This window comes from Triturus cristatus, chromosome 5_2, assembly GCF_964204655.1.
Source record: "Triturus cristatus chromosome 5_2, aTriCri1.1, whole genome shotgun sequence".
NCBI lineage: Eukaryota > Metazoa > Chordata > Amphibia > Caudata > Salamandridae > Triturus > Triturus cristatus.
Genome location: NC_140588.1, coordinates 999250131 through 999272077, shown reverse-complemented (window position 1 = coordinate 999272077; position 21947 = coordinate 999250131). Strand labels below are relative to the sequence as shown.

Here is a 21947-nt window from a genome sequence, read left to right as displayed (position 1 = left end):
GACGGTCTACTGCTCTAGAGGTCGCCCCCGGAAGTGGCACGCCATCTGGGGGCGGTGGAACCAATACAGGGGGGGAATATGTCATGCCCCGGACCTGGAACCTCCCGAGGAACAGCTTTCCCCCTGACCTACTTTCCAGCACAGTTTGGTTTTCGTAACTGTTCTGGGCCTCTGCTGTTCCCCTTCTTCCTCCGTACACAGTCTTGTACTTATTAGACGAGTGGGGTCCGGCCTCCCCTGGGGGCCTCCGCCATGGGCTTTCAATGTTCTTGCCTTGCTGGGGTTTGTTGTTAGTTTTTTCTGTGTTTACTTAAAATTGGACCTTTGCATTACTCTTTGAACTGCATTGGGGACACATCACTGTATTTAACTTGCAATGCTGCCGAACCTCCGGGCTGTCGGCTGAATAGCTGTGTCCTGAATTTTGAAATAAAGGTTTTCAAAAAAAATAAATAAATAAATAAATGAGAGACATACAGAAGGACCTGTAAAATCACACCACCGAGGGAATTATTCATCATTTAAGCTCTCACAGACTATATCAGCTGTGAACAAGAAAGTGACCAGTTGAAAGGTGTTGGCAATGTTATTTTACATGGGCACTTTAATTTATTAAAGAAATTGCACCGCTCTCAAATGCAACCCCTTATTTAGTTGTTTGGCTAATTAAAGACACTAAGTGGCAGTTTCTTTTAATGGAAGTAATTACAAACTGAGAAAAATGTACATTCATCGCTATAAAATGCATTGAGACATACCAGTAGATATCTTGCTTATGCAAATTTTAAACATAATATGGAATGGGTATATGAGACTTTTTACAGCACAATATAGTGTGAAGAAAGCAGTATGCATAAGCTATTTTGTTGTGCTCACTCTCTAAATCTAGCCTTCTATTGTTTTACTGATGTGATCAGTAAGTATTGTTATTATTTAGAGTAATTTTCAATCACAAAGTGGAATTTGCTTCCTTCTGCCTTCAATTGTGTGTTACTTCTGACATTTGCCATCTGTGTACCCAAATCGGTCTGTGTGCTTTGCACCAGGAAGCTAGCTGGAACCATTGACGTGATTGGAGGGCAGTCTGGCAGCATCAGGCGGGTAGAAGGAAGACGCAGAGACCAACATCCGTCGGGGGAAAATGCAATTCAGGTATACCATTTGGTGTAAGTAAGGTAACAGTGTCTATGAGAATGGTGAAAATCACATCAGTGCCACCTGTTTGAGGTTAGGAGGAGAAGTGTGGCTCAATGATTAGAGCGGCAGACCCTGATGCAGAGGTCTAGCCCGGGACCAGGGTTCAATTCCCCGCCTCGGCGGGTCTTGGGCTCAAAAATTCCACGGACCTGATAATTCTCGCCTCGGTGCCATTCCAATCATGGAGTCCCACTCTGCAACTCTGGGCAATAGCTTGCTTAATCTCCACAACGGCCCCCACAATGCTAAGGATGTCTGGCCTCCACCTTGGGGGTGCCCAGGAGTGGACGCCTCACAGGGAAAGCCAGGATGGGTTCCACAGCGGTATTCGTACAAGCGCCTTGAGACCCTAGCGGGTGAGTAGTGCGCTATACAAGTATCAATTTTAATTTACATTTACCTCATTTAGATAGTTCAATATGATCATTATAATCTAAATCTGTAATTTGTAAAAATGCATAATTCCAACACTACCCACTATGGAGACAATTGGCTTGTTCTGCACTCTTTGAAGTTAAGCTTGCTAAGTTCTTCCTCTGCCCTCGTATATTCATTTCTACATTGATATAATTTCATAACTATTTCATTCTGGCGCCGCGGCCGTATGTCCGGCGGGATTCTAATGGTGGCGTTAAGCCGTGAAAGCTGCACTGAGTGCGGCGACAGAGGAGGCATTTCCCCTATCTCCACAGCAGCTGTCAGAGAGCCGGAGATGGTCTCCATCGCTCAGGATGAGTGCACCGATGATGTCAGGGATGAAGACACGCAGCGATTAGGGCCGCGACAGGTGATCTCACCGACGCAGTCGGCGCGACCGGGAGGTGAGCAAAGCTCGGGGGCACACCATACTGGCCAGCTGGGGTGATCCTGGGATTCCACACAAGCGGTGTCTTGCCCTGGGAGGAAAAATGGGGCAGAGTTGCTTGAAGGTGGACCCAGCAATAGCACCCGGAGCGTGGTTTCGGTGCTTATAACAAGGTCTCCACAGCAAAAAAGTCTAGCAATGGGACTCCCACTTAGTCCTGCTACAGCCTCTCCCACTCCAAAAGAATGGCATGGGACAACAGTGGAGTGTCCTACAACCCTGGGTCTACACATTCTGTCTGCCTGACCTTGAGATGGCTGTCCTGACCTAATCTCTGGAAGCTTTACTGCCGAGTACTTAGCAACCAAACAGCAAGCCTTTAACTGTTTTTTTTCTTTTAGCATAAGGGGCCAGCTAGTTCGAAAGGACAACTGTACTCTTAACTGGACCATTTCCTGCTGCAGCCCCCATCCCACATAAGGTATCCAACAAAATCTTCAACATCTACTACTACCACTTCGAGCCAGGTTGGGTCGGCGCTGGTGTGCAGCTGCCGGGCGGGCCGGACTGTTTGAGTCCGGAGCTCCCTCATTTAATTCCTATTTCACGCAATCAGGAGTGCCCTGCTGAAATTCCCCACCTAAACAAAGGTCATGATCGCGAAGACAGAGGCAGATGCCTCGGCACAGGGCCTAAATGAGGTGAGGGCAAGCCGCAGAGTGAAGTGTATACGGCGCTTCCCAGCAACACTGGGAGGGATGCTGCCAATCGATCTATGGCAATACCCCTTGGGCTGAAACCTTTAACACTTTTCTCACCGTGGAGACTGAACAACATGGCTTTTGCCCGGTGGAGCTGTTTAGGCAGCTAAAGAGGAGTTTGGCTCTGGGTCACCCCCTCGACCGTGACCTACCCAGCCGGACATTGGACATTGCTTTTCCTCGTCTCCCCGTTATTTTTCCTTCCCTCAGCAGACAACTTTTTTTTTTGTTTTGTTTTTTGTTTTGCCTGTGTTTTGCTATGCTCTTGTAACAGATGTAATTTGTAACTGGTAACTTAATGTTCCTCATGTAAAGTGCTCCGATACCTCCTGGTCTAGCCAGCGCTATATAAAACTTCTCAAATAAATAAACAAATAAATAAATTCTGAAGATCAGTGACTGCTCAGCCTAAGCATTCCTTCTTCCTCCATTCTAACTTGAAGCATGTTTCTGACTTGAAATTCTTGAATGGCTCCCATATAATGAACATGGCCATTTCTTCAGGGCTCTTCAGTTTGAAATATGTTTTTATCTAGTTAAGTGGATGAGGTACATTCAAATTATAGAGCTCTGTGTGGTGGGGCTTCTGATTGACTAACCATGGGTATGAGTGCAGTCAAGTGGCAGTGGATAGGATGCAGCAGGATTACCATTATTTAATGAGTCGCAAGCACGAAGTAGGAAGAGAATTTACACCAGGCATCCAGGTGTTGGAAGAACACCACAAAAGTCTAGTGTTGGCTAAATTGTATGATTGCAGAGGATACGTTTACCTGGCAAGTTGTATAAGATGTAAGTTTGGGCAGGTTGTAACATTGGTATGTGTGCACCATATATAGCTCTGGGTACAACCTCTTATGCTTGGCATCCTTTTTGTGTATACCATAGTAAACCATACTTCAAAAACATCTATGTATGTTTTTATTCCTGGAGGCAAGAGCATCACTTTAGCAACAGCATTCCAGCTCTGTTGTGGATGGCCCATCGGATGTAACTGTGGGGTCCAGTGTTAAAGTAAGCGAGCGCTTAACTTGTGATTCATTTATCGTCAATAGATGGGAGTGTCCGTATATTTCCCAGTATTCCTTCGATCCTATAAAAACGTTTAGCTGCCTGTGCAGACCTTCTACTGTGCAGCCTGGGCTGCTGCACTCCTTTCTATGACACTTCTCCAAAATGTGGTTGTCTAGTCTCCCACATATATGTAGTTGCAATGGTTGTCTGTGGTCATCTAGGAATAACGTTTGTGTGTTTACCTCCAGGTCGTGTAGCATGAGAAGGTATCCTACGTAGAGTGTCTCAGTTTGGCTTTTGAATATGCTATTTTTTAGAGTCACGAATACCTGAGCATTCTGGTATCATGTGTGCTTCTGTTCCCTGTTTGGTAGGTCATGGCAGAGTTGCATCAAGCAGAAGAGACTTCTGTAATGTTTGGATAGAATTAGGAGTCATGGGTGGTGGGAATATCTTGTAAAAGCGTGCAATGTAGTGTGAGCATTTTTGGTGTCCTCACCCAACAGGACCCAGTTGCATTGTGTGTGGATTATTGCATTCTTACAGAGAATCTACTCGCATGCAAGATAGTTGCGTCATGCCATAAACCTAGAACGCACAATGAATGTGCATTGAAGCATAGTTTATCATTGCATGCCAACGGGAGTTGAGACTGATACATTCTTGTCACTTGAAGTACATGAAATTGTGCTCTTAGAGCACCTTAGTGCTTTTGTGTGCCATTGTTGGCCTCTGTTGCAAGGGGAAGACTATGTATTCATAGCATGTGTTGGCTGCAGATACACATACTATATATACTCCTGCCATCAAGTGTTGGGCCATGACTCTGCAAGTCATTTTTCCTCAAGGAAGTTTTATGATCAGCATTGTGCATTCTCTCCTCCCCCTCGAGGCATTGCGCATATCGAACGCTTTGTTCCTTAGAAAGATTTTTCTGCCATCGGGCTCGGACGGACTGCATATAAGCTCTGCAGAATTCAATGCCACATAGCCTATGGAAAAACAACGAGGACTGGAAGATCGACTACACCCCGGGAAAGACTTCCCGGCATCCAAACAGTCGGCTGTCAAGAATGTCTGTCTCCAGGTGATGGAGACAAAGAAAGAACTATTCCAACGGTGCCCTTGTGGGGAGCCAATAACGCCCACTCCGACACTCACGAATTACATAATTTGTGCCTGTCTCCGAAGCATAAGGAAGAACAGTGCACTGCCTGCGCATTGTTCAAGAATAAGAAAACTCTTCGGACACGACGAGATAGACACCTCGCACATATTATGGACCACGCAGCTGAGATAGAATTCAGCTGTGACAGCGACATGGAAAGCGAGGCCATTGCTCCGACAGAAAGCTGGGTGGTAATAGCCAGCCCACACTACACCGTGTCCAATATATCGTCAGGTGACGAACATGCTCCGGTACAGCCCTTGTTGCCAACTACCGTCTCGGGACCAAAGACCAAGATGACGCTACATATCGTGAGTACTGTTGCCCCCCCACAAAAAGAAAATAATACTCTCACCCCCGCTACTACCCCGTCATGGTGCGCCATAACCTGCTGGTTCAGGCCGACCCTGTGGCCAAGCCTCGGAGCCAAGAAGGCACAAGAATATTGTCGATCCCGATTGGGCAGCCAGGCCACAACAAGAGGTCGGTTCGGGCATGCTGCCGGCACCGTAAAAGTCAACTGGCACTGACCGAGCATTTGACACCAAGGCATCACTCGGAACCAACAAAAACATTGGCACTGAAGAGTTCCAAGAAACCGACATCGGTCTGAAAAAATGGTTGGAATCCAGGGCAACAGAACCGATATACACTTTGGAACCGAGGGCTGAAAAACATCACAAACACTCTTCAAACAGAAGAAAATCCATGGCTCTGGGGTTTCAAAACCACAGACTCTTTTACATTGCTAAGTTACTGCTGCTGTTGATTGACACCACAAAGTATTTTCAGTATCGCTGCAAACTATTCTTATTGTTTTTCCAAATACATTCTTATTGTGCCTGAAAAGTATTGCTATTTTAAACTGGTACTTACCTGCAACTGAGTTTCTCTTGGTTCTAAAATAAAAATAGCAAAGTAATTTTTTTAAACAAAACAATTGGTCTTGGATTCAGTCTTTGAGTGTGTGTAATCATTTCTTGCCTGAGTGTGTACAACAAATACTTACACAGCCCTTTCATAAGACGAACTGCCTAAACACTACCACAAAATTGTAAGGTGCTATCTACTTTAACCTCTGTAAAGCCTCTGGGGATCCACTAGACTCTGTGCACACTATACCTTATTTATACATAGCCAGTTTCCTGCAGATGCTCATGTGGAGGACATGGTGGTTCAGGGACACTGGACAGCACAACAGCAGGTTCTGCACATCAACATGTTAGAACTACTGGCCATTGCAATGGCTCTCAACGCATTCATCACAGACATTGCAGGGAAAACCATCCTTCTACGGACAGACAATATGTCTGCAATGTATTACATTTAGAAATGGGGGAACCATTCCATACAATGATCCCAATTGGCACAAAAGATGCAAAGATCCCAATTTGCACAAAAAATATGGAAATGGGCGAACAGTCACAAAATCCTCCTCCTAGCACAATACATACCAGGGAAGGACAACTTTTTTGCGAACCTCCTCAGCAGTACACACCAGCAGGTTCACAAGTGGGAAATGCACAGAACATTATTACAAACATACTTCCAACGGTGGGGAAACCATACAATAGACCTGTTCTCAACAAAAGAAAACGCAAAACACCAAAGCTTCGCATCCAGACATCCACACCCACAATTCCAAGGGCAATGCTCTATGGATGAACTGGTCAGGGATATTTCCATACACTTTTCCTTCTCTCCCACTCATACCTTCTGTGGTCAGGAAACTCAAGACAGACTTCAATTACTTTAATTCTGATTGCACCCACCTGGACTCGTCACCCATGGTACACAGCACTATTGAAGCTTTCTCTACACCCTCTTGAGAAGCTACCCAATTATCCAAATCTTCTCACACACAGCAAGGGCAGGCAGGGTGAGACATCCCAATCCTCACCAGCTTAATCTTGCAATCTGGCTCCTGAGGTCATCGAATTTTGATACCTCAATCTACCTGATAAATGTATGACTATTCTCAAAGAAGAAAGACCACCTACCGCAAGGTCTTGCTATGCAGCAAAATTGAAGCATTTTGTGCATTACTGTTCAACTCAGCACATTAGCCCATCTTCCCCAATAGAACAACAACTAATATGTTGTTACATTTACAAAAGTCACAGCATATTCCTTAATACAGGTACATTTAGAGGATATTGCAGTATATTTACAAAACAGGAAACACTAATCACTTTTTCTGCTTTCCTGTAATCAAAGCCTTCATGAAAGGATTAAAAAGAGTAATTCCACCACACACACCTGTAATACCAGCGTGGAATCTAAACATTGTCTTAACATGGCTTATGGGGACATTATTTGAGTCTCTACATAAATGCCAACTACAATTCTTAACGTGGAAAGTAGCTTTCCTCGTAGCGATAACATCGAAATACAGCGAAATACATGCACTCGCAGTCGAAGAACCTTACTTCCAAGTTCTCTCAGCGAAAGGGCATTTACGCACTAACCCTACATTTTTACCCAATGTCATTTTTCCTTTCCATTTAAATCAAACCTTGGAGTTACCATTTTTCTTTCCAAAACCACAAGCTATTGCAGAATATGCTTTATATACACTAGATGTTAGAAGGGCACTTATGTAATGTGTGGAACGTACTAGACATTTCAGAAAAACAAAACAGCTCTTTGTTTTTCTTTCAAATCCAACTAAAGGAAACACTATATCCAAAACAGGTATAGCAAGATAAATTATTAAGTGCATCCAAATATGTTATGCAAAAGTTAAAAGGACACTAACAATTGTGCCAAGAGCTCATTCAACAAGAAACAAAGGAGCAACCATGACCTTTTTAGGAAATGTCCCTTTAAGTGACATTTACAAAGCAGCAACATGGATAAACCCACACACTTTCACAAAGCATTATTGTTTGGATGTTCAGTCAAGACAACAAGCTCTATTTGGACAAAAAGTCCTTTGAACATTATTTCAAACAACCGCACCATCTCATACCGAAAGCCACCGGGTGGAGGGGTACTGCTTTACACTATGCGTTACTCTATGTATAGCATGTGTATCTGCAGCCAACACATGCTACAAATGGATCATGTTACTTACCCTGTAAGTATCTATTTGTAGCATGTAGTGCTGCAGATTCACATGCACCCTCCCGCCTCCCTGGCAGGTATTAGATGGTGACAAAAAACCTACAGACACAGTATGTCTAACAGCGAACTCTTGCTGAGCAGACTATATCCTCACTCCATTCATGGCAAGGGGAAAACAAACTTTCTAAGGAACAAAGCGTTCAACATGCGCAATGCCTTGAGGGGAAGGAGAGACAGCACACAGTGCTTATCATGAAACTTTCTTGAGAAAAAATAACTTGCAGAGTCCGGGTCCAACACTAGATGTCAGAAGTATGTACAGCATGTGAATATGCAGCACTACATGCTACGAATAGATGCTTACATGGTAACATGATGCTTCTTTGACATTTTAATGTCCTTGTTTAAAGAGTTGTGCCATGCTACATATTACCTTATGTATTTGAAGCCTGAGAGTCAATCATGTGATTAGAATGACTCTTTTAACAATATTATTAGTGATTGCTTGTGTTTACATCTTGTTGTTGCTCTTTTAAAAGCGAATTTTACATAGGTAAGGGTTTGTCTAACTACTTTTTTGAACAAATAAAAGAATAAGTTAATGCTATTGTTGCGCGAGTATTGTTAACTTTACCTTCTATGTTTGTCATTATTTCATTAAGGTTCTTGGTGACCCAGCAAATAATTCACAGCCAACACAGCAATCAGCACCTCCACCACGACCACAGCTACCTCCACATCACCAACAGCCACCTCCACAGGGACCTCCACCCCATCTGCCTTTTGTGACGCCTACTGGTCCTCTAACGCATAGGCCACCAATTGTCCGATTACCCCCGCTGCATTTTATGCATCCTCCCCCTCCAGTAACTAACATTCATCCGCCGATGCATCCGGCAGGTAAGTTTTACCTTTTTCCAGTACTGAACAGTATGAGAGAGTTGTATCGAAGGTTCTGGGGTTATGTACTGGGTGTCACAAAACTTTGATTGGATTAAGATTCTTGTTTTTCTGACTAACCTCAGTAATTGGGAGAAACCCATTTCCCACTTGCGAACAAGTATCCCTAAGAGGGTTAGAGGTCCATTCAGACTTGGATACTACAAAGATCCTACTGCTAATGAAGAATCATTTGTCCAAACAAGGTTGTTGTATTTCAAACATACTGCTTTATTAATAAATAAAAGCTGCTGCTTCTGACTTTGAACCAGATTCCAAAGAAAAACACATCAACCAAAATGTGTTTCATCCCTTCCCACGCCAGGTCTTTGGCTTTATCAAGGCTACTAAGGTTAGTATGGATAAGAAAATCATGAAGTGTACAAAAGGTAAGAGTTTACTGTTTGGAGATAGGAAGACAAAAGGGTATAGTAGAAATTACATAAAAATATCTATTTGATATCTATGTGAGGAACGTAGTAGAGTATAGCCATCAAGTCAATGTTACATGTAATCAATGATACCACATTGATATTAGCATAGGCAAATTCAGATTATCCAAAATCCAATGTGAAGATATGTAAATATTAATATACTAATCATAATAAGTCGATATTAAATTACAATAAGTAAATAGAAAGGGAAAACAAGACAATTATATGGGTGCATACAGGTTGCAGTTGGGTGTCGAAACGGCGTAATTCTTCGTAGTAATTAAAAACGATATATCGAAAAAACAGAGAATCACAGAGAGGAGGCACAAATGTCATTAGTTGAGCATGCATCACAACCTGTGTGTAACTTTTCGTTACTCAATCTGTGATATTTGCTACAAAGGTGGTGAAGTACGTGAAAATGGTGAACAAGCCCTGAAGGCGATCAGTCGATAAAGACAAAGTAAATAAGGGACAGCCGTAAATCCGGATGACCGATATTCGGGCATGCAGTCCAGAGGACGTCCTAAATGAAACAAGGCATCAGTGTTGAACCAGTCGACACAATCTTACCAGGAAAATAAAATTACAGAAGGTCAATGTTGACCAAAATGCGCTCTGGGTCACAAGAGTGGTAATCTGAAAAACGAGCCACAGTGTGTCAAAACTGCGAAGTCTTATAAAAAGGATTTAAGGTCCCCAAATGGAAAACGGGTGCGATCAAGCTACCTGAGTCTCAGTCGGCCTGTGTCCCTCACGGGTAATATATAAAATTGTGGTCCCTGCGGATAAATGAACAAAAAGAACGTTGTCCTGATCTCAGCAGTGCTCAAATCTGACCAGCCAGGATATTTAAATAGTGTTAACTTCCGGATTGAAGTCAAAGTCTGCGGAGGCATAGACCTCTGTGTACCTCTGAGACATCTGCGCCATATTGGAAGTAGTCCGTGGGTGAAATCTCAAAGAGGCCCTATGTATCAAACCTGACGAAGTATGGGGGGCTCTGGCGGTAGACCACAGCTGCCATGTTGGGTATAAATAAGTAAAAAGCCTTATAAGTCAAATAATTATGGGGACTTAATAGAGGAACTGTTGGCTACGGCATTAGAGCATAAACATTAACATGGCGACCAAATAACGTGCAAGTATTTCCAAAAGCAAGGACATACCAAGTAACCAATAGGAAAGGAAGAGAATAGAAAGTCATATAACATTAATGTCTAAAGTGTTAATAAGGTCCAAATATTCATATTAACATTTTCTGTGTGTGAATGATTCTAGATTAGAATTATGTCCCAGGAAGTTTTTGGAACCTCTGTTATTTATTTGTATTTGTTCCTCCTACCTCATCTGGAGCAGAATAGGTTTCTATATCTTCTTGCACTAGACCTGTCCACCCACTCCAGTCCTTGGGTATTCATTTCCATCATAGCCCCCCCTGTTGTAATGTAGTGTTTTCTAACCACCCTGCAGTAGTAGGGCAAATATGTATAATGCACCTTATTTGCTATGTTATGCTTTTCCTTCGCTTGCAAGCTGTAGTCCCTTAGAATAACCATTATTTAAAAATGACCGATCAACTAACAAAAAATGTGTGATGCTGGATGCCATTGAAACTCCGTTAACACTTATCTCAAGCTGCTCTAACAACCTCTTTTTAGCCACTGCTCATGCGAAAATTCACTTCTTGGCTAAAAACGCAAATGGGATATTTTTCCCTAATTACTGATGGTTTTCATGTTGTCTTACTTATGGGGTCATAGTGTCCTGAGACTCTAGGACTGATATTACAGTCATCATACTTGCAGGATATAACAATTCCTTCCTGCAATAGAATCTATAGGAAAGGAGGGATGTTGCCTTAGTATTCAAATCTCATTTATGGTTTCATTTCACGGGCTTGAAAATAATACTGTAGATTAAGTTCTTGTAGCCGAATGTATAACATCTCTTAGTCTCACCCTCTACTTTGTTCTTATGAATTGGTCACTGCCTACTCCGAGGGCCTGGTTAGATAGCCTGTTGAGCTGGTACGGGCTATAACCATTACAGGAAATACAGTAATTGTTCTTTGGTATTTTAACAATTGGGCGAATGTGCCCCAAGGTGGTCTAGCTAGTAACCTTTTGGGAGCAATGTCGGCTCTCTGCCTTTTCCAGGATTTAAGATGCTTCACACATATTGAAGGCCTCACTATTGAAGACTTCTGATACTTTTCCTCTTACTTAGACTAGCCCCTGGCTAATTATGTTTAGCATAAAGCCTGGCCCCTCTCACCCCTCCTTTGTTGAGATTACTTGTATATTAGCATGCATAGTACAAACTTGATTCTGACCGGGCTTGTGCTGGATTTAAGTTTTCTGTGGGACTCGCTAAGGTCCTTTTCTGAACCTTCCAAATTGTACAGTAGCTTTTTCACTTCTTTTTAACAAACCTTTAACCAGCTTCTTCATCCCTGGAGAAACAGTACATCTTCTTGAAAAAAACACAAATCACTAGATTACAGCTGAATTAAGAAATTTGTGTTTTAGGGTTCTCCAGGGACATGGACATGCTGCCACTCTTACTTTATCAAAACGTGTGGCCTTTCGCTTCCAACTAAGGATTTATCAGCAATGGCTCAGTTTGGCGAATACTGCCTTTTCTAGTGATTCCATTGCGCACACCCCTAAATCTTTGAGAGCTCTGTCTAAATTAGTATAATTTTCCTCAATAGCATAAAAGTGACCCACTCTCTCAATCTCAATGTTATAATCTAGCCATGCTTTTTCATAAACAAATCGGGAACAAATGCGATGGGATTTCCCAGTATTTGAATTCCTCATCCAATTGCGGAAAATTTATTTAACTTCCTCTCTCCCATATATTACTATCACAAGTACCATTCCTCAGATTTTGTAAAAAAGAGGCCTCCACATAACTCTCCTCATTGAAATCAGGCTTTCCTGTCCTGTCTGTGTTTAGCCATTCAAGGCTCTTAAGTAGTCCATGTCTCCTGTTGCTATTCCTGCTCTTGCTTCAATTCTCAATGCTTGTTTTGCCCCTCACACTACCCCTTAGGAGTGGAAAGAGGGTGAGGTCCAACCCTTATTGAACTAGCCTAATCTAGATCATGTGGTTGAAGCCAATTACTGGCAATAACCCTTCTTATGGCAGCAGCTGACTGGAAAAGGTTTCTGCATTTCTGAGTTTCTAGATATTTTGAACATCATTCTCTCTTAGGCTTTAGCTGTATTGGAGACAGAGACTGCCCCAGTCATTGTCTTGAATGGACCTTAGACTGGATTTTGATGAGGGAATTCTGCACCCGTTTCATTCTGTTTGACGTCAGCTGCGTTTGATTCAGTCTTGGTCTAGTGGACTGAGGAGGTGGGTCAACATGGGATTATTCGATCAGGTTTGCCTCCTTCCTTTCAGGAAGAAATCAGTCTCTAATTCTTCCCCTTTAGCGATCCAAATCTCTCTCATTTTACTTAACATTTACCATCGGCCTTTTGCTAATGTCATACAGATATTATTTAGAGTCCTCTCCGGTGCTAACTGCTTGTTTTGAGACTTAACATACCTTTCACTGAATTCAAAGAAATAATAATAGCATGAGTGCATCCAGGTCTTCCTACAATGGACGCTTGGCAATTTTCTGATACGTGATGATTCAAAATACTGTTGTAAGTCCATAATTCTCCATGGCCTTTTGCACTGTTGCTTTCAATTCCGAGATACACACCCACATTAGTTGAGGAGATTAGAAAGCTGTGGTTTGATAAATACCTTAGTCTGTCTTTGCAAATAAGGGCACTGATTTCTTCCTCTTTCTTTCAAAACAAAATTTTTAAGAAACTCCTTTTTTTTATTCCTGCTTATTTGATAGCTTTTATGGTCAGTGGTACAACTTCCAGACTAAATTAAGGTAACGCTTGTTATCTAGCTCTCCGGAACAAATCCTATAGACTATGAATGAGCTGAACAACTATGTTTTAAACCCCTTGCAATCTGCAATTAGATGTTAGTGCACTGGCTTGCAACCTTAAGGCAAATTCGATCCAACATACTATGCTTTTTTAGTCATATTTTCTCTTAGTATAGTCCTGCCTTTCTGCAGATGTTGCAGCCCAGATATTTGCCTAAACGATCACTAGCATCATTTCTTTGCCAAGACTGGTTGTTCCACTTTTTAAAAGCGCTAATTTGGGATGACAAAGGTACTCTATAACTGCACCCACACTATGGAATTTTCTCCCTCTTCTCCTTCGCCAGATGGAAAACAGCCACTTGTTCAGAAAAGCACTGACGACTCATCTTTTCTTTTGAGTCACCGGTTAGATGGCGAGCATATCTACTGTCATGATGCCTCTGTGCGACCATAAGGATTTTTTAAAGTTTTCATTCATTCATTCTGGTCTTTTAGCGCTGCCTACCCAGTATTTGAATAAGGGTTTTACACCCATTTCACATTTTATCAGCTTGTCTCACGTGGCGAAGCAGGCAGCCAAATTGAGACTTCAACCAAGAGGAGCTCAGTGTACTGTGTAGAAGATATTCAAGGGAAGAATATTAACAAGCAGACGGACTTTCAAGCACTCTACTGGCTCTGCCAATTATTTTTAATTATAACATTATCAGAAAAGTTGTTTCCAGTAATAGTTGTTTCCGCATCTTGCAGTCAATGAGTGGGCAAAGATGTACGCTTCAGATGATGTTAGGTGGACTTAGGCAAGAGTACAACAACAATGCGCTATAAATGGTTATAATGGTGGGAAGGTCTGTGTATTAGAGATTAATGAAAATCATGGCTTGTTTCTTAACATTTTTTAATATAAATTAGGAAATGTTTTTATGCATGCCATCATGTAGAGAAAATCCATTCAGATAACTCTCTGAAAGAAGATCGAAAAGGGACATCACTTAATGAACTTTTTCTTGCATCAGTCTGTGTAATAAATTAATAAATAATTACAATACTTACATTCCCGACCATTTGTCTGATGTTAGACATATTTTGTTTACAGAGTTATTCCATTCTTTATCACATTTGTCTGTTTTTGTGAGTGGGGGGAAAAGAAACACAAGTGTATCATTTTGTAGAAGGTAAATGGTAAAATATCTTAGAATGAGGCTTACAACAAGTGTAGTTATGCACCTATGTAGATAAAACCACAGTGTTAACCTGACCTGTTCTCTCAGGTACACTCTGGGTATTTGGAGAAGAGAAAATATGCAAGTCTTTGATTTTAGGTCAGGTAAATTGTTTGATTACAATTTTCCATTTCCACTTGCCTGGCCTTACATTGGACGGAATGGTTGTATGCTACAATATGATGCTGAAAATTGCAACCTAGCAAAATATCATAGCATAAATATAGAGGACCAACATATGGAGCAGTAAGTATGTATAGATGTGTTATTTTTAACACCACATATCTGTATCTTGTAGATGTGCATGTTGCCAAGGTTCATAGAAGTGGCATTTAGTATACTGAACGTCTGCTTACCTGTATAGATATATATACGCACTTTGTTGTCATTTTGGTCCTTGACATACAGCCTTCGATTTTTTTTGTCACTTGGATATCTTACACAAGTTATTGAGGTTGTGTACCAGGAGGACAGTGGCTTTCTAAAACGTAAAAGCAGTGGTCTCTGAGAATGCACTAGCCACTCTGTGTTGTATTTTTCGATATTGTACTCCGGAGTGTGACTTCATGTATACAATGTGATCCACACATTTATTTTCCTTAGTAGTTTCCTTGTATTTTTCCTTAGGTTTACCACCACCCCCCAGTCCCATGCGAGGTAAGCCTTTAACAAGTATGAGCATTGTGTTATGTAGTGTAGAACTTATAAGGACTCATGACCTCCCTCTTCAAACAACAGCTGCTGACACCCAACTGTTCCTACCCCCACTCACCAAAGTGCTACCCCCTTCAACCAAGCCGACTAACAACTGTTCACCCGCATCCTCTGATTTGCTCCTTCTAAACCATGGCTCACATCAAAAATTGCTGTCTCTGTGTTTTCTAATGCGTCAAGTGTTGGAGCCCCTGACTTCCAGTCACCCTCAGAACTTGTATGTGTTTGACTTACCCAGAGGTTGTCATCCTCCCACTAGCTACAGTGTCCTAAAAGAAGTATCTTGTCCTTTGGCAGATAGGTAAAATAAAATAAGCTATCGGAGTTTGTCTGTTATTGCTTGTACATTCAGGGCTCGGAAGAATTAAAAATATGAAAAGACCTGGCTTTGCTTTGAAACATTTTTAAGAGCACAGTTTGGATTGTGTGTGTAGTGCAGCCAGATTCTAAGCATTACACTATGCTTATGAAGAAAGCCTCCTGTGATGTGAAAAATTGTCTTTCCTAACATTTCACGGAGTGCCCTTACAATAAGTCCTTTTCTTATGTTAGCCTAAGATTGTCTGTAGGTTTTGACCTTAAAGGGTGCAACTAATGAAGAGATATTGTAATGGAAAGATGTGAAGGGTCTTGTAAAACTCAGAAAAAGGAGCAAGGGGGAAGGAGCTAGTTAAAGACCTTTAAACCAGTTACCTGATATTGACTCTGCAATGTGTAGCTAATAGGGAGAGTTTGAAGTTTTTTTTAACTTGTTTCCTTTTTTTTTTTTTTAGGCATGTACCCGCCTCCTCTAGCTCCTCCTCCGACGCTTCTCATTCCAACACTGGATAGGTAAAAAAAACCAGAAAAATCTGCAGATAGCCATGGAAATTATGATATATTGTAATTTTGCATGTAGCTTTTTGTTGAACAACCTTGGAAAAGCCACATTTTTCACGTGCTCATGAATTGTTATGACTGTAAAATAATTAGCTGTAAAATGAATGTTCCTTTTAGTATGAAATGCAATGCAACTCTATTCACATTGCCAGCTGTATCTTTGCTCTGTCATCCACAAGCCCTCAAGATGGGTCTAGAGCAAAGTAATAATGCATAAAGAGAAGCATTACTGGCAGCAAAGAGGCAGGGTTTTGATATTTGTATTTCTTGAGAAATTGATACATTGCAAAAAGCATTACAAATCAATGTTAGCCTTTGGGATTGCAACATAAAAGAACATAAGTCTTACAAAGTGATTCTAGAAGTCAGTTCGGCATTGGAGAAGTAAGAGGCATTCAATGTCACATGGGTATTTAACAGTTGTTAAATGTATATTTGGTCATGGACATGAAGGAAGGTAAAAGGGAAAATATAGGTCATATCACTGGATAGATTATATGAAAACCAAAGGAGGTGGTGGAGAGATTTAACAGGGGTCAACGTTGAGAGCAATATTCACTAGGAAAGAGAACAAACAGTAAGAGGATAATCAGTCTAGGGTGTTATCTGTAACACCTTTGCAGTTGAGAGTTCGTCTTCTAATGACGATTACAACTATTTTGATCACTGAATGTGGCTATAAGAGAATGAGGACCGAGCACAGGTGGGTTTGGTGGACAGAGATAAGGAAGTTTTTTTTTTTTATTTAAATGTGTTTATTGGTTAACATCATCATTATACACTTAAGACGGACGACACTTTTCTGGCTTACACAACTTCCGTATCTAGAGAATCAGTAAACACGATCACACGTTATATACAAACTGCACTTTCTGTTTGTTTATGCATTCCCAATTCCACCATTGGGGATACTACAGACTCCCCTCGATAATTATTCCATTTTGACCACTTACGGTCCCATTTTTTTAGGGCACCCCCTTGCTACAAAATCCTCTGTTTCTGCCAGCATGCATCTGTCTAGCTATTTTACCCATGTGCGGACCCGTGGTGCAGTTACCCACTCCCCCACCCTCTCGCAATCTCCCGTTTAACTGATGTGTATCCTAGCGTCGTGAATTGTTTTTCCACTTCCGTTAGGTCAGTTGAGATAAGGAAGTTTGACACTTGGATGAGAGCAGTGTCAGGTGAGTAGAATTACCAAAATCTAGATTTCAGTAACACTACAAATCGTGGATTTTATATCCTAAATTAAGTTGAGATACTAATAGTTGGAATGGGATGAGGAATTAGCAGTCAGGTTTTTAGCAGAATGAAACTATGGATTTAAATCGGTTTGAGTTGATTCCCAAGAAAGAACGTTTGTCAGGAGATCAGCCGAAGGAAGGATTGATTGATTAGGGGTCCGCAAAGCGTGACAAATACCAATTAAGATGTCCTGGCGCTGAAGGCTGGGTGATAAGCAATGAATAGTAACAAGAAGAAGCTGAAGGAAGTGCAGTAGGTGTTAGCAATGAGAAGATTAGGGATCAGTTCCACAGAAAAGGTCACAGTGAAGGAGTGAATACCGGCAGGTGGTAATGAGGAGGCAATGCGGTTAGAGATTGGAGAATGGGCTTTTAAAGGATGCAGAGTATTTTTCTGATTTACAAACGTTTGGATGAAAAGTCATTAAAAATGAAGTTGTCTGATATGTTTGGGAAGCAGACAATTTATGGGTGGAGTTTGAGAGATGAGATATGATTAAGAGAGCACTGTAAATTGTCAAGGGGTTGGCATGTGACAGTCCTCCTGAATGTGTCAAGGTGTAATTGGGTGTGGGGTTGCACCACATGTTTAAATGTGTGTGATTTTGTGCGTTGGGGAAATGGATTGCTGTTGTGTTTCAGGGTGGGTAGCATGTGTAATAGTGGTGTTTGAAGTAGACATTAGGGTGCCTTTAAATTGGTTGACTAAGGTGTGGTGGGGGTATGGAGTCAGTATGTTGAAGAGGGATTTTACATCTGGAGATAGGTTCTGTTGGGGGTATGAATTGTGAAGGTATTTGCACTAGAATGGATTAAGGAGTAGTTGGTTGGAGAGGTGTTTTTAGATTGAAAGAGTGGTTGAATAACATAGACACTTTGGTGACCGTGAGCATGAAGCATGTGAATGTTGGCTAGTGACTGGTGGCATACAAGTTAATTGAAAGTGTTGGATTGTTGATGTTAATTTAGGTTTATATTTAAATTACTAATGCTCATAGGCGTATGATGGCTGGGCTACCATCAGAATGTGGTCCTCAAATGTGGAGATGAGATCATATATCCCAACAATGTGAAGCTGGAAAAGGGGCATGGACTAAAATGGTGATTGTTCATGGGAGGATGAGAATGTCTGACCTGGAGGAGATAGATTTATCCAAGGTGGTCCAAGGTGGTGTGGGCAGTGTGAAGGGCAGCTGGGGGGCCAATATCCTGCTTGCCGATCAGTGTTTCAAATATAGCGAAAACATGTGTTGGGGTACTAGGGAGTTCTGCTAGTCACTGGTTGAATTGCATGAAGATCAAATGCTCAGGCTACATGGAAAGACTTCACTGATGGATTTTCCTTTAGTATCTATTAAATACCGAGATGTACAGGTGTGATTAGGTTGGGGAAGTGACTTGCTAGGGTGTTTGAGAGGCTCATAGGGGAAAGCTTGAAGTGTTAATGAGTGCGCAGGAAACTGGAGTGGCCTCTGACTGCGGAGCAGCAAACAGAGGAAGACAAGAGTGATGAAGGGAGGTAGCAAGGTCACTGACAATTGAAAAATCTCGATTTAGGAGTGTCCCGATGAGGCTAATCACTCAAAGGATACATTTCTTATAGTGAGGTGGTGCAAGCCACTCAAATGGTACAGTTTCTATGGTTTATGAATCACCAGTCATTAACAGACTGTTGGGGAGAGGATGTGGCTTACATCCTCTCCCCTCTCACTATTCGTGTTCTGTTGCATTTAGCTGCTTTTCTTAGAGCTAAATGCATCCTTGCATTTATTTCAGATGCAAGGGGGCATTTGTGCGCTAAGAAATAGTGCTAAATGCAGAATTACTCTTCTCACTTAATTCTGCATAATTTAGCTCAATTCTTAGGTAATTCAGCATGCTTACACTACACGTAAATACACGAGTTATGCCCACCCTGACTATTTAGAATAGTGGAGGAGGAATGGATGGGTTCAGTGAGGTCTGACTGGCATAGGAGGGGGCTAGAGGTGGTTTGGACTATTTTGCAGTAAATCGCTTCGTTCCTGCAGGATTGCACCCAACAGTTCTCCATAGGTTCCTGTGCTGTACATATGTGTTCAGTCCCTTTTGTGTAAAGGGCTTTCCTCTTCAATTCATTGCATTGTTTAGGCTACTCTGCAAAACCATCCTAGGGTATAGCTTATCAGGTCTTCACTGCTGGTAGTCTTGGATTTATGTCTTATTTTAAGGTATTTTAGAGACCGAGTTTGAATCCCTCGCAACATGACTGGCTAAATTCCCATCTGTATGAAGACAATTCTCTAATAGTGCTAGCCAGTTGAGACAAAGTCTCTCTCTTTTCCCAGTTTGCGGCTATATTCTTTTTCCATCTTGTTTTATTTTGCTTGTCTATTCCTTTTTAGTACTTTCAAACATTATGTGAAGCTTTCTGATGTTCCCTTGTGTGAGTTTGTGTTCTTACCTCTAAAAATAGAGAATGATTGCATGGTCATGATTTGCAGTGCTTAGTATCCAATTCTCATAAACATATCTACAGAAAGGTACAGACAGAATGGCATAGATTGTGAGATCTGGTAAACCGTGGATAGTCTAAAGCATAGTTCCTATAGGGTGAGATAAGTCAACTAGTATACAGTCTATGGAAGGAAAATACCATGGGTTTAGGGGACACTTTTGAATCACTTTAACATAATAGAAGATAACCAACTTTTTATGTGCAGGTCACAGTGTAGAATGTAAGATTAATATCAGAATCATTCATTCATTATAACTTTATTCGGTCATTACGACCATTAAAGTGTGAGTGCTTGCAATACATTGATACAACATTATACAGAAGTAAAGCATCATTAAACGGTACACATATGCTAAAATTAAATCATCGCTAATGTAATAAGAATTTATTTATTTATATTTGGGAAGAGTAAAATCTGGTAGTGTTTAAAAAAGGAATCCACAGATTATCATAATTTGATCGGTTTACAGATTATAACAATACATGACTGTTACAAAACATGAAATGACTCTTTTATGGTAGTTACAGAAGCCAGACTAACACGACTTGCACTCAAACCTTCGAATAATCCACATTTTAGCAAGGAACTTTGCAATGCCACATGCTACAGAAGGCATACAATCTGATTTTAGGATGCAAAGCGCTTCCTGGTGGCAGCGAGTTCCTAGTAGCCTTCAAACAGAATAATTATTTCATGGAAAGAGTAATAAGTCCATGCAATAGTCTCCCTGAGCAGGCTTTAGAAAATGCATCGACTATTCGAGTAAGGTCTGGGGCAGACAGATTAGAGCAAGTAATCAAGGATATGATCAAGACCAGGGACTCCCTATCGTCTATCCTTTTCCTTGTGTCTGTGGTTTGTTGAACGTATGAACTCTGTCTAAATTAAAGGGAGAAGAGCACCCTTCTGCTCTGTCCCTCCCCAATCAGCTACTTGTGAATTCTAAAGTTCAAGATGAAGCCATGACTTGGTGACCTTTGCATTTATTTCAGTTATTGAATTTTAGAGGAGCTCAAAATGCTGGATTCTTGCATTCCCAATTGGCCAGCCCCAGTCACATCACTTGAGAGTATTATGCTAGATTACTTTTTTATTTTTAAATTCATTTACAGGGGTTCCAGACTGGGAAGTCAATTGAGATCCTATTTTGTAATGACATTGGTGTGCTACATATATTAATGTTGACTTGGTTTGCTACAGGAAATAGTGCTTGGGAGATGGAGAATGTATCCCATAAAATAAGGAAATCTGTCAATTGTTGCAAATTGTGTACATGATGTTTGCGGATCAAACCTTTGCCATCGCCACCATTTTGTGCTTTGCCTTTCAATAAATAGGGTACTACACGTATATCACAGCCATATTTAGGGACATATATTCCTGCTGGGAAGCATAGTACTGCTTCTTTTGCAGGAACCATGAAATCACTTGTGTTAACTGCAAAGTGAGTATTCCCTTAAACTGTTTTGTGCATATTAATAGCTTGAATAGGATTAATATTGTTGAATAAAGTGTTAATGCAAAGAACATGCTGTGATGAAATTCTGTGCTGCCCTTGCATGGTTCAGATTTATAACCTGCTAATGTTGCGCACTATTTTTTGTAGCTTGTCTATAAAGTCAATGATGTACCAATGCTTTTTTCACCTTTTACACGTGTTGTTCTGTTTTTCTTTCAAGTTATGTTTGTGTAGTTTGCATTCCTAGAGCTTCTTCAGGGGACCATATAAAATCAAAGACTTGTGCAGAATGCTCGTTTATTGGACTCTACATATGCAAAATGCCAGCATTAATTTTTGTAGCCCTAAACGTACGTGATTTTTGGAAAACGTGCTGGCTATGAATATTCACTGATGTTCTGATTACGAGACTAGCTGCTTCATAGTCATAAAATGACTTGCTTTTCTCCTTTGATACAGTAGTGGGTACCTCACTATGTTTTTTTAATTTATTTTCTGAAGCCAGTCTTCCAGATACAACAACAGGCATCCGCCATCTTTTGGATACAACTCTGGAGGTAAGTGAACATGCAATCTGGCAACAACTATATGAGTGTGTTAGGAAAATGTGTCCAGGTTCCCCATTGAGAAGCC

At 41.2% G+C, this 21947-nt stretch overlaps 1 protein-coding gene across 3 annotated transcripts in view; it reads left to right on the top strand.

Annotated features, from left to right (window-relative positions):
• LOC146829566 (uncharacterized) overlaps positions 1-21947 on the top strand; it is a 312339-nt gene that overhangs the window by 234287 nt on the left and 56105 nt on the right. For 2 of the 3 annotated variants that reach the window (XM_085608270.1, XM_085608268.1), the window contains exons 9-13: positions 1047-1152; positions 8674-8911; positions 15148-15177; positions 16008-16065; positions 21816-21871. In XM_085608270.1, the coding sequence (XP_085464396.1) occupies positions 1047-1152; positions 8674-8911; positions 15148-15177; positions 16008-16065; positions 21816-21871 (488 nt within the window). The remainder of the gene's footprint in view (positions 1-1046; positions 1153-8673; positions 8912-15147; positions 15178-16007; positions 16066-21815; positions 21872-21947) is intronic. The other variant, XM_085608269.1, reaches the window with a different exon arrangement.